General features: G+C 42.5%; 1 protein-coding gene across 1 annotated transcript in view; it reads left to right on the forward strand.

The window, feature by feature from the left end:
* Window positions 1–7,457, forward strand: part of ZNHIT6 (zinc finger HIT-type containing 6) — a 30,339-nt gene extending 22,882 nt beyond the window's left edge. The window contains exons 9-10 of the mRNA XM_059478213.1: window positions 2,257–2,381; window positions 6,579–7,457. Of these exons, the coding sequence (XP_059334196.1) occupies window positions 2,257–2,381; window positions 6,579–6,664 (211 nt within the window). The 3' untranslated portion in view covers window positions 6,665–7,457. The remainder of the gene's footprint in view (window positions 1–2,256; window positions 2,382–6,578) is intronic.
* The last annotated feature ends 9,312 nt before the right edge of the window (window positions 7,458–16,769 follow it).

A 16,769-nucleotide genomic window follows, 5' to 3' on the forward strand; every position in this document is an offset into this window, starting at 1 on the left:
GGTTAAACCCTACAGGGCAGTCTTCTTTTGCCCATAGAAGGGGCAAAATTTCTATTGTTCACCCTCTGACCCTCTATGCATGACTTTGTTCTAGCTCTGGGATGAAATTAGGAAGGTTTTTATCATGACCTGGTCATTCTGAGATAGCCTGAAAAATCAATCTTGCTCAAGAGCTGTTCTTCAGTAGACTTTGGAATTGATGTGACAAATAATAGTTTTATTTTGAGATCTTTTAAGCGTGCACAGTCAAGGAAGAGCCTGACAGGTGGAATAGCAGAAAACCTCAACTTGAACTTGTGTATGAAGTAGAAAATGTGGTAGAATTTGGTCTTTTGAATAATATACAGTAACAGGCAAGTTTAAATAAGAGAAGCATTAAGCTCCTTTGTTACATTCTTCCTGAAATTTATGGCTCACATTATGGACTAAAAATTTAGATGTTTTTCCTGTCACTGTCAACCAATAAAATTTACTTTAACAAAAAAAGATAAAGCTCTGACTCAGTGATCTAACACTTCAGTAATTTACTATCATAAAATAGTTTTAAGTACAAATGTTTTATCTTATGCCAAGCTGGACGCTAAAGATGTTTTGTCTAAAATATGAGATAATGGAAAGTGTATTGTGGCATGTGAATTACTTTAGCCTCTTGGTGGTAAATGTTTGCTTAACCAGAAAGGAATGTGTTGAGGTCCTTGCCAAAGGAAAGGTATTGCCATACTTTGCATTTAGAGTACTGTAAATAAAGCAGTAAATATGTTTCTGTTCATGTGTGTTAATCCACAACTTATGAATGCATTCATTCGATGAGACATGTAATGCACTGTTATCCCTTTTCAAGGGTTTCAGTAAGAAGAGATCATAATTACTTTGGCTTGAGAGAAACATGAAACCAAATATTTTCATGATGATTTGAAGTTGAAAATGAGAGAATTTTTGCTCAAACTAAGTTTTCCTTAAATCCCAGGAACTCAATTCCTGGTTTACCTCCAGTATTCTTGTGTGCTGACTCCCAGTGTACTGCTTTTAATCACACACTATTGTAAATCATGAAGTATATAATTTTCTTCACCCATCCCTTTGGTTTTGGCAAAAGAAAACACAACTGTATAATATGTTAATGATCAGAGGAGGTAGAGCAGCTGTGGGAAATACCCCATGTACTGCCTACAGTATATTTTGGTTTTGAACTTCATCTGCCCTTAGATGATACATTGGCTTACTGATAATTTAATAGTGCTGCACACAGAAAGTTGCATAACTCAGATTGCAGCATAATAATATCAGAGCATCCTTTGGATGCCTCAGTTTTGGTAGGTGAAGGCAACAAAGTCCATCTTGCAGAAGCCTTTGAAATACTTCCCTTCCTTTCCACAAAATCCCACATCCAGGTTTGTAGCTCAAGAGCTGGGGGAGAGCATTACAGTTTGAGAGAATAATTGTGGAGAGGATGCTCAGCTTGCTCTCCATTACTGTGGTATCATTTGTTATGCACCTGCTCTCACTGCCTGGGCTGAGGAGGAGCCCTTTCCTGGGCAGGGACTGCACATCCAGTGCTGTGCCTCTGGAGCACACACACGTGGGAATTTCTGCAGGGAGCTTCTCACTGGTGCTGCTGTGAGCAGAGGTTTGCTCTGGCATAGCAGATGTTGTACCATCTTTTAGAAATTATTGCTGTAATGCTCCTGTATCAGAACAAGCAAATCTCTCCTACAAAAACAGAGCTCTAAGAGCTCCAGTGTACGTGGGATTTTGTAGTTTTATTTCATCTTCCTAGGGCTTCACTGGTAATTCATAAGCAAATGTGATAAATAAGTTACACTACTAATCAAGTAAATTAAACCTGTAGTGTTAAAACCTATAAGTAAAATATTAAATGTTATTTTTTATTTAGAATCAGGTTTTGATAAATGTATCAATTTTGATAGCCCTATGTCCTTACCTGATTTCTTTTATCATGCTAAAGATATTCATTAAGGCATAATAAAACATTTCAACCCTTGGAGAAATTTGACTTTCATTCTCCTTTTGTTCTTTATGTTTAGATATAAGGAAGATTTTTAAAAAAATATGTAGTTGAAGAATAAAACTGGATATGCAATTTGAATTATAAGGTAGTTCTTCTGGACATGGTATCACCTGAAAATTGTGTGACATGCCAGAAAGCCTTTTGCTTTCCCCCCCACCCCCACAGCAAATGTACCTTATGTCCTTGCTAGTATTAAAATCCAAAGTAAACTTCCTGTTATTTTTAAGGTACAATGAACTGGATGCCAGCAGAAGCCTTCTAGATAATCTGAAAGGCAAAGTAATAATTGAGTATCCAACATTATTTGTGGTCTTGAAAACACTGAAGAATGACATGGTGGTCCTTGGCCAAGGTGAGCACATATTTATTTCCTGTTATGTTATACTTGGATATTTTAGTTATATAAACAGTAGTTAAAGATATTGCCAGGAATGAGCAATATGTCTTATATTTCCTTCTGAAGTTTAAAGAAGGCTGTAGAAAAATCTGTTATGAATGCTCTTGTCTTAAAATTGCTGGCTGATGGCATCCATCCATGAGCTGTATTGGATGTGTTTTTTCTAACTTTGTTTACTGGTGCTTTACTGGCATTTTTATATGTTTTTAGCCACTGAGGTGAAACAATTATTGAGACTTGTGCTAACTTTTTTTTATATAGCAAAGTTTGACAGAGTTGATTATTCCTGAAGAGTCAGGCTGTCTGGGGAAGATGAATTTTAAATAAACCTGATAATCATGCAAAGGAATCATTCTCCATTATTTTCAAGCATAGCTTCTAACATTGGACAAATAATTCTGAGTTGTAAGATAGTTACTAGAAATCATAATGGCAAAGTTGCTTTTTGGGTGAGTTAAAAGCACAGTGTTATCTTTTAAAAATTACTTTGTTGAGAGAGAACTTTGATCTTGGAGTTAATTTAGAAGAGAATCCAGATCTAGCAGGAATTTGCTTTTAGTTTCTAAGTTAATTTCCATTTTTCTCCGCAGTATAAAGGCTTCATGTCCCAGCATCTGTTTCTAAAGCTAAAAGCTTGCTCAGCAATATTTCAGCTGTTGAAAGAGGGAATCAGTTCTCATCTCCTAGTCCCCCACCTAGTCACCTTAGTTATCATATCCCATAACTTTCTGTGATGGGCCAGTCTCTAATTCTTTCAGATTTTTATAGAAAAGCTTTGATATATATTTGCAGTTACTGTTTCCCTGCAGCAGCTCAGCCACGGCTCTATATATATATAGTGTGACTGATAAAATATGGGACTGAGAATATTTTACCAGTGATGTGGACCTCCATGGAGCTTGGCTGTTCTGGCTAGATTACACTGAGTGATCCCCTAAGTGAGAGCAATCTGCACCCAAATATGTGGCATGCAGCAATTCCTTGAGTCATGCACTGCAGGGGCTGCTGAGAGTGAGAGAGCACTCCAGGGGATGAGGTTGGGGTCTGGTCTGGTAACTGGGATCCACACCCTGGGAGTGCACATACAGACTCTGCAGTACATGAAGCTGATGGCTGCTTTTGAGTTCATCCATTGTTTCTTTGCCTAGGAGCCTTGCTTTTCAGTATTCAGCTGTACCTCTATGATTTAGAGGTCAGGAGGGAATTACAATTGATTGACTCATGTACTTAATCTGTATGGGGTTGTCATTGTCCCCTGAGCTAATAGGGAGGTTGTCCTTTTAAGGGTACAAATTCAGAAAGTGTTGATTGAACAATGGTATTTTGAGGCCATGCTGCTGCAGCACCTACCTGACTCTGTAAAAGGCAGAACAGGGGAAGAGAGAGCCAGTAATAGCTGGGAGGTGCCAACAGCTCTGCCACGGGGCAGTGCAAGTGTGTGTCTTGGGGACAGTAACCTTCCTCTGCTGCAGGAATCATTTGATGTGTGGTCATCCCTGCAGGGGTTCTGAGAACACTAACAGCCATTTCAGGTTTTGAGAACCATTGATTTTTGTTGCTGTTGTTGTTTTAGCTGTTTCTATAGATTCCATAAAAATGAATTTAATAGCTCCCTGTTAAGTTGTCTTGGGTATGACATAGCAAAAGTTACAGCTAATGGCAAAAATACTATGATTTTCACAACTTTTATAATAACTTACTGTCATCTTCTTAGTTAAGATATTAATAATCAACTTTGGCCTTGAGTTAGGTTGGGAACCTGTGTTCTTGGTATTTTTTTCTGTTCAGAGTAGAAGCATGTGACAGTAATTTCAGATTCATGGCAGAAAAGCATGTTCACAACATGAGTATAACAAGTTGGAGGACGTTTTTGTTGCTGTTATTCTGCCTGAAGACAAAGTACTGTTTTAGTTAGTGTGTCAAAACCATTGTGCTTTTCTGTTGTATGTCATCTTTACAGAACATAGGAGGAGAAAAACAGTTTTCAGTTTGCTTTAGGAGTTGCATTCACAGATAATTGCTGAAAGTGCAAACCTTATGTTAACCTCCAGGCTGTCCAGGGAGAAGCCTGATGTAATCAGAGAAGTATTTTAGCCCCTTCCCATCTCCCAAGAGGTGACCTTTCTGCTACAGCATCTTCAGAGTTTGTTGCAGTCCAGTTTCCTTGCCATGTATGGCTCTCTGTATCAGTGGCCCTCTCCTCCCAAGCCATCCAGCCTGCTGATCCTGCTGCCCCCAGTGCTGCCTTTCCTCTGCCTGCTGGCATGCCCAGAGGGACACTTGTGACACTTGTCCTGCTGGGAGCCTGGTGCTGACCTCCCTTTGCATTCCAGGCAAACAGCTGCCAGGGGTGGACATGTGGCAGGGTGTCTGCTGAGCGTGGGGCTCAGGCAGCCATAACCCTGCTGACCCTGTTTGCAGGGGACCCAGGCTAGAACAAGAAGCAGAGTCTTGGGGGAATGTAATTGCTAAAATACTGCTTCCTTCCTGAGCAATCTCAGATCTACCTCCTTCCCCAGGAAACAAGAGAATCAAGTTTTCATGGCCACAGCAACAGGCACATGCTGGGGAAAAATCACCGTTCTCCCTGAGATTCAAGTAGTAACTGGTGGGGGATAGCTAGAGCTGGACACCTTCAAAGAGAAACTGCTAGGATTTAATGAGTATAAAACCTATTCCTCCTATTATTCTTTTCAGAAATGGCCAAAGTATTTTGGCTGAAACTTTCAACTACATAAGGAAAATAAAGATTAAGGAAGGAAACTGCCACTGAAAAACTTAAACTCAGAGTTTAAATTTTACATTATAAGTAAACTGCAGACAGTTTTATGGTGACATGGATTACTATCAGCACCACACAAGTGTGCTCTTTTTTAGTGAAGACAATCTATAATTCCTGTTAAATATTACTGTAACAGAAGTAAAATCTATCTGTTGAGCGTTGCTGTGAGTTAAAAGATTGCCACATTCTTTTATGTGATGTTTTGCTGCTTGACTTGATGAACAGCAAAACCTACAGGTGCTCTGATTTCAGCATACAGGGTCAGTCATGGCTGAAGATAGCAGGGGATTATGGAAGCTTTCACAGCCCTTACTTTGTGCATTACTCAGTACATATCTGGCATATAAATGTTAATTGATTATACACTAGATTTAGTATAGACAAAATGTGACCTCTGATGTTTCTGGGTGAAATGCTTCTATTTTCTTGAACAAATTCCTTGGAAACTGTACAGGTGCACACTGTGTCCTGTGTATTATCCATGTTTCCCAGCTGTAGAACTTATCTTCACCAGACAGTAGCTATACTTCATCAGCTCCCTTTTGGTAACATTAATGAAACCTCTGATGCTAAATGCTCAAATGCATCTTTAAATTCATAGATCAAATACTGAAAATAACAATGAGAGCAGAGTGTGATTCATGGACCTGCTTTGCTGTAGTTTATTTTTGTGCTGCTCGAGTGTCACCAGCCAAGTGGCATTTGATGACATCAGCACAAGGTGACCAGGGTCAGGGCTTGTTAAAGAAAGATCTGTGGCGTGTGAGGCTGAAGACCAGTTTTGGAGATGAGGATTTCAGTTTATGATCTCAGCTGGGCACAATAGCTGTGCCCTAAAGCACAAGTTACTTGTACCTTGAACTTCACCAGCCTTAGCTTATGGATGTACATAGCTTGTCATTATCTTTGGGATGCTAGAACATGTGGAATTTAAATTTTCCTTTTCCAGTTTCTCTGTAGCTCCTCCTCTTAACTGAAATGCTAGGAAAAGTGTAAATTATCTGTAATTCATTACAGTTGTGATATATATCTGTGACATGCCAGAAAACAAGATTTAAAACAAGCCAAAAGAATAATTTAAAATTCTCCGTAGATCTAGAATTTTGTGGGGGATAAATATTCTACTTTGCTAGTTGACTGAAAGACCAAGATTTAAAAGATAAAAGGAATTCTCAGCATTCTCTTGCTTTCTCCTTCAACAGGTCCTATCCAGGCCTTTATCCTATGTCATGAAACTGGTTATGTCTCACTCTGTTCTAAAGAAAAGAGTGATTAAAAGGAGAAGAAGATACAAAACTGCTTCTGTTTGATGAGCAAACAACATTGCGGAAACTAATTGCTTGTTTGTTTTTTGTGTTCTATATCCTCAGATGGCAGTGAGCCTGCAGAGAACTCAGACAGTGAAAATTCATCCCTTTCATCTGTGGAAGAAGGGGAGATTCAGGACAGTTCATGACAGTTCTTTGAGAGAACAGGATGGAATGAGCTTTTATTTTTTTAATTATTTAATTAAGTTCTTTTGATACAACTAAGTTCCTAGAGGTTTGGTTTAACTTCCTTTACTAAAGGTAGCACTCTCAAAGTGCTTGACTATTTTTGGATTTAATAATGCATATTTAGGGATGTAAATCAAAAGATGGGGAATTGTGGTTCCAGAAAAAAGTAATATTCTAACTGAATTGCAGTCTTTAATTGCACCATTGTTTTTACTTTTTCCCTAACCAGTTCAGTGCCAAATGTTTGAGTTTAAATATCTGATCACATATTTGTATTTATATGTTGATTTGAATCTTAATGCTTAAATTTACTGAGAAAAAAGTACAGTTATTTCATTAGCTCAGTTTCCTTCTACAGTGTTTCTGTGTAACACTGAGCTACTGAAAATGGTCTTATATTACTTTTGATCTTGTCTGGTGACATTTTGGGTGCTTGATGCAATACTTTTTTTTGTTCCTTACTTGGTTGCATCTTGTTCCATATGTTAATGGAGAGGTCAGACTGTTTTCAGGGTGGCATGTTGCAAGTGTGTTTGGTCTTCTCTCCAGGTCTTCTAAATTAGCATGAGTTTTTATATCCCTAGAAATGGATGCATAGAGTGGCACTAGTGCAAATAACACTGGACTTCTAAAGAATGCTTGTGTTATGCATCTCATATTCCTAGTACTGCTGCAGTTAGTTATTGTAAATACTTCCTGGAATATCAGCTACATTTACCTACTTAAAAACAAATAAATCATAAAGGAAACAAATTCCTGTACTGTATTGTCTGCTGACAGTTGTTAACATCTGCAAAGATTCCTAGAGCACAGACCAGCTGTCCTGTATCCAAGTCCCCTGTGGGGTCTGTGGAGGATGAGAACAGCAATGCCACAAGTGGTGCAAGCCAGGTGAGCCCCTCTCCCCCCTGACCAGGCCATTCTCAGGAATCAGCATCAGCCTTTGCCTTGCTTTTGCAGGGCTCTGGCCAAGGCAGCATTTGTCTTCAGGTCATGTTCACTCTAAACAGCTCTCTGAGGTGTTGCTGCCTTAGTTCCCAGCTGTGTCTCCTGCTGGAGACAAGCACCTTGGTGTGCTGGTGGCCTGGGGTGTGTGCTGAATTGCCATGCAGGTGGTATTTCAGTCATGTCTTCTGCCAGTGCTGATGTTGTGGGTTGAAACACAACAGAAAGCAGTGAAGGAACTTCTGGAGGTAGCAGGAGGCTGGGGGAGCAGTACAGGACAGGGTTTAGGCTTCTGGACCCTCAGTCTGGGGTTCAGGGCACCAGGCTGCTGGGCCCTCACCAGCCATGCTGCATGGACAGGATTTCTGAGATTTTCAAAGTTTTAGAAGGTTTTTTTTTTTTTCCCTTGTAAAGAAATTGGAGTTAATAAATTGTTTACCACAACAGCTCACTACTGAAGTTTGGCCAGCATCAGACCTTTGTAGTCACATACTACTTTTTCTCCCAGTCGTATCATGTGTCCTTTCTCTTGTGTATTTTGCAGCCTCTGGTGAAACAGGAAAGTTTTTCTTCTCGCCTGGCAGTAGCCACCTGTGCTCTATTTTCTTTCTTAGTCATTGTTGGTCCTCTGCCCACCTCTTGTTTCAACATTTGTTTTTTTAACCCTTTTTAAAGGACCAGGATTCCTAGCTATAGGTGCTGCTTTCATATTTTTTCGGTTCAGTGAAAGTGAATAAGCTTTTCCTAATCAGTGATTGCTGCACACTGACTTGGTAGCCACAAATTACTATAGACAAGTCTTGAACTCATTCATAGTAATACCAATAGAAGAGATGAATAGCAAAACTGCCACAGTTCATTGGCCAGAAAATGTTTCATTTGCAGGAAAAGCATGGCACTTCTGTTGGATCCAGAGCACAGTGAAAATGGGAGTGCTGCAAGTAGTAGTGTTGATCTGCATGTGTGTGTGATTAGTCTTTGGCTGAGGAGCACAGATTTGTCATTTGCATTACTTGCCTGTGCTCTTGAGGGTTTTCATTAATTGTACCAAAAGGTTTGCCTGTGGGGTTTTTTTCTTATATAAATCTACTTTAAGCTTCCTTGTGAGTCAAAACGCAACATAATTTATTTTTAAATGAAGATGCTGTTAAATCTATCCTTCTGATTTACCTTAAAGAAGGCTTTAAAACATTATTCCTGTGGTGGTTACTAGAACTGAAATTTCCCAGACAAAGCTGGGAATAATCTCCCAGAGTTCAGTCAAACTGAAGGTAGTATTTGCCATTCTTTCAAACTAGGTTACTGCTTACCTATTTTTACAATTACACTAGTTTGAACAGAAGTGATTGATCAAATACAAATCAAAATGCAATTAAAATATTTTATTCAGTTTTCCTAAGCTTTTTCAAATTTTCTTTTTAATAAGAAATCAAAATTCTTCATATTAGTCATAATTCTTCATAATAATGAGGTTCTTGATTTAATCAGTTTATGCACTGTTGTGCTAGGAGGCAGATGTTTTTTAACACTTTCATAGGCAGTGAAGGAAAGTTGAATTTTTTTTGTTTTGTTTTGTTTTTTGGTGTGGGGTGGGTTTTTTTGGGTTTTTTTTTTTTGAGTTGTTTTTTTTTTTTTTGAGTGACCTAACCTGGAACAGGCACCTTGTAATAAACAGAAGAGAGATAAAGCATCTTCTGTATTTTTTAAATCTCTGGGCAAGAACTAGAAATTTAAGACCTGGAGCTGAGGCTTCCTAGAGGGCTTCCATTCTGTCCATTTTGAAAACATACTGTTTTAGTCCTATTACACACAGATCCCTACAGGACTCTGCCTTGATTCAGAACAGATCATGTCTGTGAATGAGAACTGTGTGATGTTGTTTTAATCTTCATCATTCAACACCAGCTTGCATTGAGTGCTTGATTTTATGCCTACTATGCTTACTCATTTATTTTCCTCTATAAACTGTTTGTCACAGAAGGAACAAGCTATTTCTGTGTAGTGTTGTTACAGCATTTCTTTTAATGTTTAGACTTTTCAACATGCTTGAGCTGAAGGACTATCAGCTTACAAAGAGTAAAGGCTCTTGTCTTGAATGAAAACACTACTTAAAAAAATTAAAAGCTTAATGATGTCATCCCTTTCACAAACCTTAAAGGACAAAAATAGAGCATAGCTAAGCACACAGCAATAGCTGGGGAGTAGGACTGACTCAGCCATGGGAGAGAACTTGGTTCTTTTCCTTTTTTGTAGAACTTCCTGGGGAGATGAGGCATAATTGAGTTGTCATGGGTAAACAGTTGTACCCCCTGTCAGTGGAACAGCTCAGTTTTGAATGAACACATTGGAATTCTGAGTTTTGCTGTATTTATCTTGGCATTAGGAATTGTTGATCCGTAGAGGAAAAGAGGGTCATGCCACAGAATGTGTGGCTGGCACTGGTCCTTGGAGGCATGCTGGACCTGGTTTTGTTATTGCAGTCACCAGTGCAGTTCTACTCTGCATTAGAGGAAAACTCAGTGCAGAACGTGCACTCCAGTCTGAAGCAGGACCTGGGTTTCTGAGTTCATGGGAGTGCTGATAGCAAGTCCCAGCTGTGTGTTGTGTATCAGCATGGCTGGGATTCAGTCCTTGCCCTGCCAGATAGGGCTGTTCTCTGTTGACATCTGTAGGAGCTGAGAATGTATAACACTGTGCAAGAGCAGGCTTTCCAAGTGTAAATACACAGCCCTGATGATGTAACTTCAGGCCCTGTTTAGTCACAAACATTTCATTCTGCTTGAAGTCCCACACTCTTTTCCTGAAAACGTTTATTCTTCTGCCCTCCAAAGGAAAAAATATCTTGAATTGATGTTTATGTTGTTGCTATGACATTCAGTTAAACTGTATGCAGATGCAGGTTCTGTTAATAAGAGAAAAAGAAATGAACTGTGTACTTCAGTGAACAAAGATTACACTGTGTTTGTATTAAAATGTTGCTATGGTAGTGCATATGGTCTTATTTGCTGGAAATCTGTGGTGAAATGGAAAGAAGTCACATATGCAAAACAAGAAATGGCAGCAAAAATAACTGAATAGAAATACTGAAACTGAAAGGGAAGTTATAGATGCCATGTAAAATGAGGTAAAAAAAGGGGTGGTTGTTCTGCTGTCTGTGATTTGTTAGCAGAAGTGTCTTCTCATTATGCCCCAGCAGGTCTCACAGACCCATAGTACAGTGACTTTGCTCTAGGGATGCTTTTGTAGCAAGGGCTTCTTTCCCTCCATGGTCCTGTGCACTGTAGCTTTTTTGTTGTTGCTTTGGAAGCAAAGTTCCCCTGGCCTGGCCTGATTTCACTGCTGCTAGCTTTTCCTGCAGAAAAAACATTTTCAGGATATTTTACTATAGTAGAGTTTTGTGGCAGGAAAAATCAATAGAGTGATAAAATATGGAAAGCCACTAGAGCTTTGCCTACCTTTGGGGTAAGGGAAGGTCTCTGTGAACTCATTATAGTAATGGTGAAATTAATTCCTTTTTATTTGACTGTCACAGTAGTCCTTGTATTTATGTAATCCGTTTGCATGAGACTTCTTTTTGTATCAGCTGCATGAGTACAGCTGTTCATGTGGTTGCATGGCAAATCAAAATGAGGTCAAAACAATCTGCCAGAGAAGGAAGAATAGAAATGAGAAGGGAGGTGGAGTCTTTTTCTAGAGAATAAATGACTACACTGGGAGCTGGCTGATTCCTGCATCATTTCAGCTGGTGGAAAATCAAAACTGTTTTTAAAATTGTTTTGTCACTTTCTTCTCCTCATCACTGTTCTGCTTCAAGGAGAAGGAAGAAACAACTGTGAAAGATGCTTTTGCCTTTCCATTCCTTGCTTCCAGGTTCTCTGCTGGGTCTGTATTGCAGCTCCAGAACTTGTCTGTTTTGCCAAGAGTGCCAATAGGAAGTAGAGCTGTGCTAAAGTGAGGTAGACATTAAGTCAGTGGATGAGGTGTAGATACTAAAAAAGAATGGATGGGTGGCATTAGAAGCTTGCCAAGAAGTCCCCATCACTTTTACACAGCCAACAGGGGCAACCGTGTCCTGGGGACATGAGACACAGCATCACCAGCTGGGCAAGGGAGGGGATTGCCCCTCTCTGCTCTGCACTGGGGCAGCCTCACCTCAGTGCTGGGGGCAGTTTTGGGCACCACAATGTTAGAAAGACACTGAACTATTAGAGAGTGTCCAGAGGAGGGCAACAAAGATGGTGAAGGGCATCGAGGGGAAGCCGTGAGGAGCAGCTGAGGGCACTGGGTCTGTTCAGCCTGGAGGAGCCTGAGGGCAGAGCTCACTGCAGTCACAGCTTCCTCGAGAGGGGAACAGGAGGGGCAGGCACTGATCTCTGCTCAGTGACAGGGACAGCGCCCGAGGGAATGGCCTGGAGCTGAGGCAGGGCAGGTTTAGGTTGGATGTCAGGAGAAGTTTCTCCACCCAGAGGGTGTTTGGGCACTGAGCAGCCCCCCAGAAAGGTGGTCACCACACCAGCCTGCCAGAGTTCCAGGTGTGTTTGGACAATGCTCTTGGGCACATGGTGTGACTCCTGGGGTTTCCTGCACAGGGCCCAGAGTTGGACTTGATCCTGTTGTGTCTCTTCCAGCTTAGCATTTCTGTGATTCTGTGATCTAAATTCTCAGTGGTATGTCTTTGTTGACCTTTTTTCCCAGCCTCTACTTTCAGCTATGCTTGGGCATCTATATTGATTTTAGCAGTATTGTTCCACTACAGCACAAATACCTGCCTCTAGAGAAAAATGCATTTTCCTGTTTCAAGTTTCTAACAGACTGCTGGTTTTACAGCCATGGCATCTCAATGTCTGATTTTGTCAAGTAGACTTAAGTAGGAGGTGTTCTCAAACCTGGTTGGTTTGACATGCTGAAGGAAATTAGTAGTTTCAGAGAAAGTGGTGTCTTTGATTTGCCTGGTATACTGGGCTTCTTTTGATCTGACATTCAGTGGTCTCAAAACACTGCTGGGCTACTGCTGATTGTTTCTCTCACTTAAATTGAGTCCTTCCATCCTGATTGAAACTGACACTTGTCAAGAGGTGAAATAGTTAATGTTTATGTCCCTGCTGGATTCCCATCTGGGCAAATGTGTTCATCCCACCTTTGAATTTCTTCTGACTAGAAAATGAAAACTTACAAAAAATTGTTTAATGTTTTCCTCCTGGATGGTTGTTACATTCCATCCCATAAGTGGTTGTACTTCAAGACAGATGAAGTTGCTTATGTGAATGGTGCCTTGGGGTCTTTCAGGATCTTCTCCAATATAAATTGTGTACATAGAAGTCATAGCTGTGTAGTTTTATGGAGGGAACCATAGCGTAGTGGATGCCATCTCTTCAGTTGCTTGGTGTTTGGTCTTTACAGCATGATAGAGAGATGCTTATTGTATAATTCTGTTGGTTGAAGGGTTTTTTTTGTAGGATTTCTATTTTCTAGACACCACTCACTGCAGCTTAATGCAGTTTAGTTGTCTGTGCATTTCTAAGTACCTCCAAAGCTAGTTTTATGTTACTGCTTTCTCTGTGATACCTCCCTGTTTCTGTGTGCTGTTTTAATTGTGACTATGTAATATGCAGGAAGAAACTGTGAAGGTGGAAATGGGAACATGTCTACATGAAAGGAACTGGCTTGAGGCAGAGCAGCTGGGAAACTATACAGCTTTTTCTTGCTGTGTGCTGAGCACTTGGAGCCCTGCATCGAAATAGTTTCACTGATAAAACAAGGGAGCTAAATTGTGCACATGCATTTCTGCAGGATCAGCTCAGAAGGGCAAGCATCTGGCAAGAGCAAGCCTCTGGTGTGAGACATTTAACTGCTTCTGTGTAGGTAGGTTTGATTTCCAACCAGGATTGACTTCCCACTGCAAAATTTCTGTTTCAGTCCTCAGTACATGTGAGGGATTCATGCAGGTTCAGTGGACTGGAAATCCTCCTGCAGCAATCCCAGTGATCACAGGCTCACTGCCTGTTCCTGCATAGCCCAGCGGCTGCCCACGAGTAGCAGGGAGATAGATGGCCTGCCCCCAGACAGGGTCAGCTGGGTAAGGCAGCCCGGGGCACTGATCTGCCATGGGCTCTGCAGGAGTTGCTGTGTGGATAGAGAGATTCTCGCAGCCCCGCGAGGGCTCAGTAGTACCACTGCCACTGTCAGTACGGTGTCTGCTTTTCCTCCACCTGCTGCTGCTGCAGAGGAGCGAGCTGGCAGCATCCCACAAGGACTTTGTGTAGTCATGGAAGTCTGTCTGTGTGTTCCTGCTTTTGTTATGTTTCCTGTCATGGAGCACTTATGGAAGCTGAAACTTTGTCTCCGCTAATAGTCAGGAAGATGTTATGTGTAACCTCTTGTATTGCAGCGCTTACCACCATCAAGGAAATAAGCGTGGGGAAGGAACACAAGGCTGCGCATTCCTTCGATCCTAAACATGTAGTGTGAGAAACGCTCCTTGTGGCGGCAGCACCGCATTCGGCCGAGGGCCCCGTGCCGGTGCGGCGGGACAGTGCCAGCAGGGGCTGGACAGGGAGCAGCCGAGGGACCGGGGCACACGGCCACAGGGCTGCTGTGCAGGGCACAGGCAGGGTGGCTGGGGCAGGGCTCTGTGCAGGGACAGGCAGGGTGGCTGGGGCAGGGCTCTGTGCAGGGACAGGCAGGGTGGCTGGGGCAGGGCTCTGTGCAGGGACAGGCAGGGTGGCTGGGGCAGGGCTCTGTGCAGGCACAGGCAGGGTGGCTGGGGCAGGGCTCTGTGCAGGGACAGGCAGGGTGGCTCAGCAGGGCTCTGTGCAGGGACAGGCAGGGTGGCTCAGCAGGGCTCTGTGCAGGGACAGGCAGGGTGGCTCAGCAGGGCTCTGTGCAGGGACAGGCAGGGTGGCTGGGGCAGGGCTCTGTGCAGGGACAGGCAGGGTGGCTGGGGCAGGGCTCTGTGCAGGGACAGGCAGGGTGGCTCAGCAGGGCTCTGTGCAGGGCACAGGCAGGGTGGCTGGGGCAGGGCTCTGTGCAGGGCACAGGCAGGGTGGCTGGGGCAGGGCTCTGTGCAGGCACAGGCAGGGTGGCTCAGCAGGGCTCTGTGCAGGGACAGGCAGGGTGGCTGGGGCAGGGCTCTGTGCAGGGACAGGCAGGGTGGCTGGGGCAGGGCTCTGTGCAGGGACAGGCAGGGTGGCTCAGCAGGGCTCTGTGCAGGGACAGGCAGGGTGGCTGGGGCAGGGCTCTGTGCAGGGACAGGCAGGGTGGCTCAGCAGGGCTCTGTGCAGGGCACAGTGCTGCAACCTGCGCTGAAGGCTGAGGCGGTGCCGCTCTCCCTCCTGGCGTGTTGGGACTCCCCCGGCTCTGCCCAGCTCCAGGGAACTCCACACGGTGCTGGTGGCTTGACTTTCAGGGTTTGAATTCGCTCCAAATGCACAGCTTTTTGTTATGTACGTTATTTATCATGTTCCTAACTCCTCATCTAGTATTCCTCTGGAAGCAGGATATTGATATTTTAGTTTTTGACAAGAAATACAATTATAGTTGTGCTCATTACTTTACCTGTAAGCTCTGCTGCTTCACTTCATGGAACCTGAGTTTATAATCCTTTATATATCCACACCCACTACTTAGAGGTTTTTTTTTATTTTGCCGGAACAACAGAGGATGTAAAGGTTTCAAAGCAAGTACAAAGATGACACACAAAAAATGGCAATGATTCCCTTTATAGTGTTGTAAAAGTAGTTTTGCCATGTAATTGTGAAATGCAAAATAGAAGAGAGGACTATATGGGTGATGACCAGTTGGAGTGACAGCCCTGCTCTGAAAGATTTGCAGTTTTTTTTAGTGGGTTTCATTTTACTCTTTTTATATCAGGATAACTTCACTAGTATTTATCTGACCTACCTCTACAGCCCTTATTCTCCCAACAGCACGTTCCAGTGGGCAGGGTACAGAGGCACCCCTTGCCCTGGAAGAGCCCACAGGCAGGCTGTGCTAGAGCTGCAGGCAGGAGTGGCAGGGCCGCTGTTTGTCCGTGACGTGTCACAGCTGCGGGCTCTGTGTACAGTCACACGTACCTGTGATTGCTGGGGAGCTGTGACTTGCGTTGCTGTGAAGATGGATGTCATTCAAGTGTGGGTGACAGTGGCCGTGGCAGGCATGCCCTGCAGCTGCTGGCTGTCTGGGAGCAGCGTATCCCCTTCCCTGCCCGACAGTAACCCAGTGTGTAAAGCTGATGGTTTCCCAGTGAGCAGCTGATGTGGTGAAGTGTTCAGTGCTAGATCTACCGAGAAGCCAAACAAAAGTGCTTCCTTGAGTTTTACCCTTCTGCTGTCAACAAATACTGCACAGACAAGTTTAGGTACAGCTGAGACTGGTGGCCAGGTGGTAAATTCCAAAACAGTTCTACTTTTGAACGCCTTCAGGGAGAAAACTTGAATGAGCAGAAAAGAGGGAAGGCTGTATTTTCTCAAAGCATTAGCTGCCAGAGATATGCTTCTGAGATATTTGACTATTTATTTTATTGAGATATTTATGTCTAATTAATAAAAAATTGACCCTTAACCAATTCTACCTGTAACTAATGACACTGGATGACACCCCTTCACAATTCTAAAACCTCAAAATCAGTCTGTTTTTTATGAGCAGTGTCTTTCTTGCTGAAGATTTTGGGAGAATCTTTTGACAGAGAAATACCCACACAAGGAGAAGAAAATAATACCCTGTTGCAGGTTTCCTGTCAGTCACAGCTGTAGCACAGCTTTAGGCTAACCAGCAGTGGATGCATTCTCAGATCCTGCTCTAGTTCATTTCTTTAAATGTCATTTTTTTACTGTGTGCCAGCAAGCTCCCTTGCTTAGCCAAATGTCATGTGTCCCACAACATAAAGTGTAATTGCATATTTAAAATTGGGAAAGGGAAGTGAGGAAAAGAGTAGCTCCCTTGCTTTCTACTCTAGTACTACTAGTTTCTGCTCTGGGACTAGTACTTGAAATTCCTCACATTCTTCTCTTGTTAACAGTATGTTTACTTTTCATCACTGTGTTATTAGGATTAACAAAAGTCATTGCTTCAAGCTCATTTAATTTGAATTTAGTGAAATCAAACTACCTCCTGCAGCCTGTA

This window comes from Ammospiza nelsoni, chromosome 9 (genome assembly GCF_027579445.1).
Source record: "Ammospiza nelsoni isolate bAmmNel1 chromosome 9, bAmmNel1.pri, whole genome shotgun sequence".
Lineage (NCBI taxonomy): Eukaryota > Metazoa > Chordata > Aves > Passeriformes > Passerellidae > Ammospiza > Ammospiza nelsoni.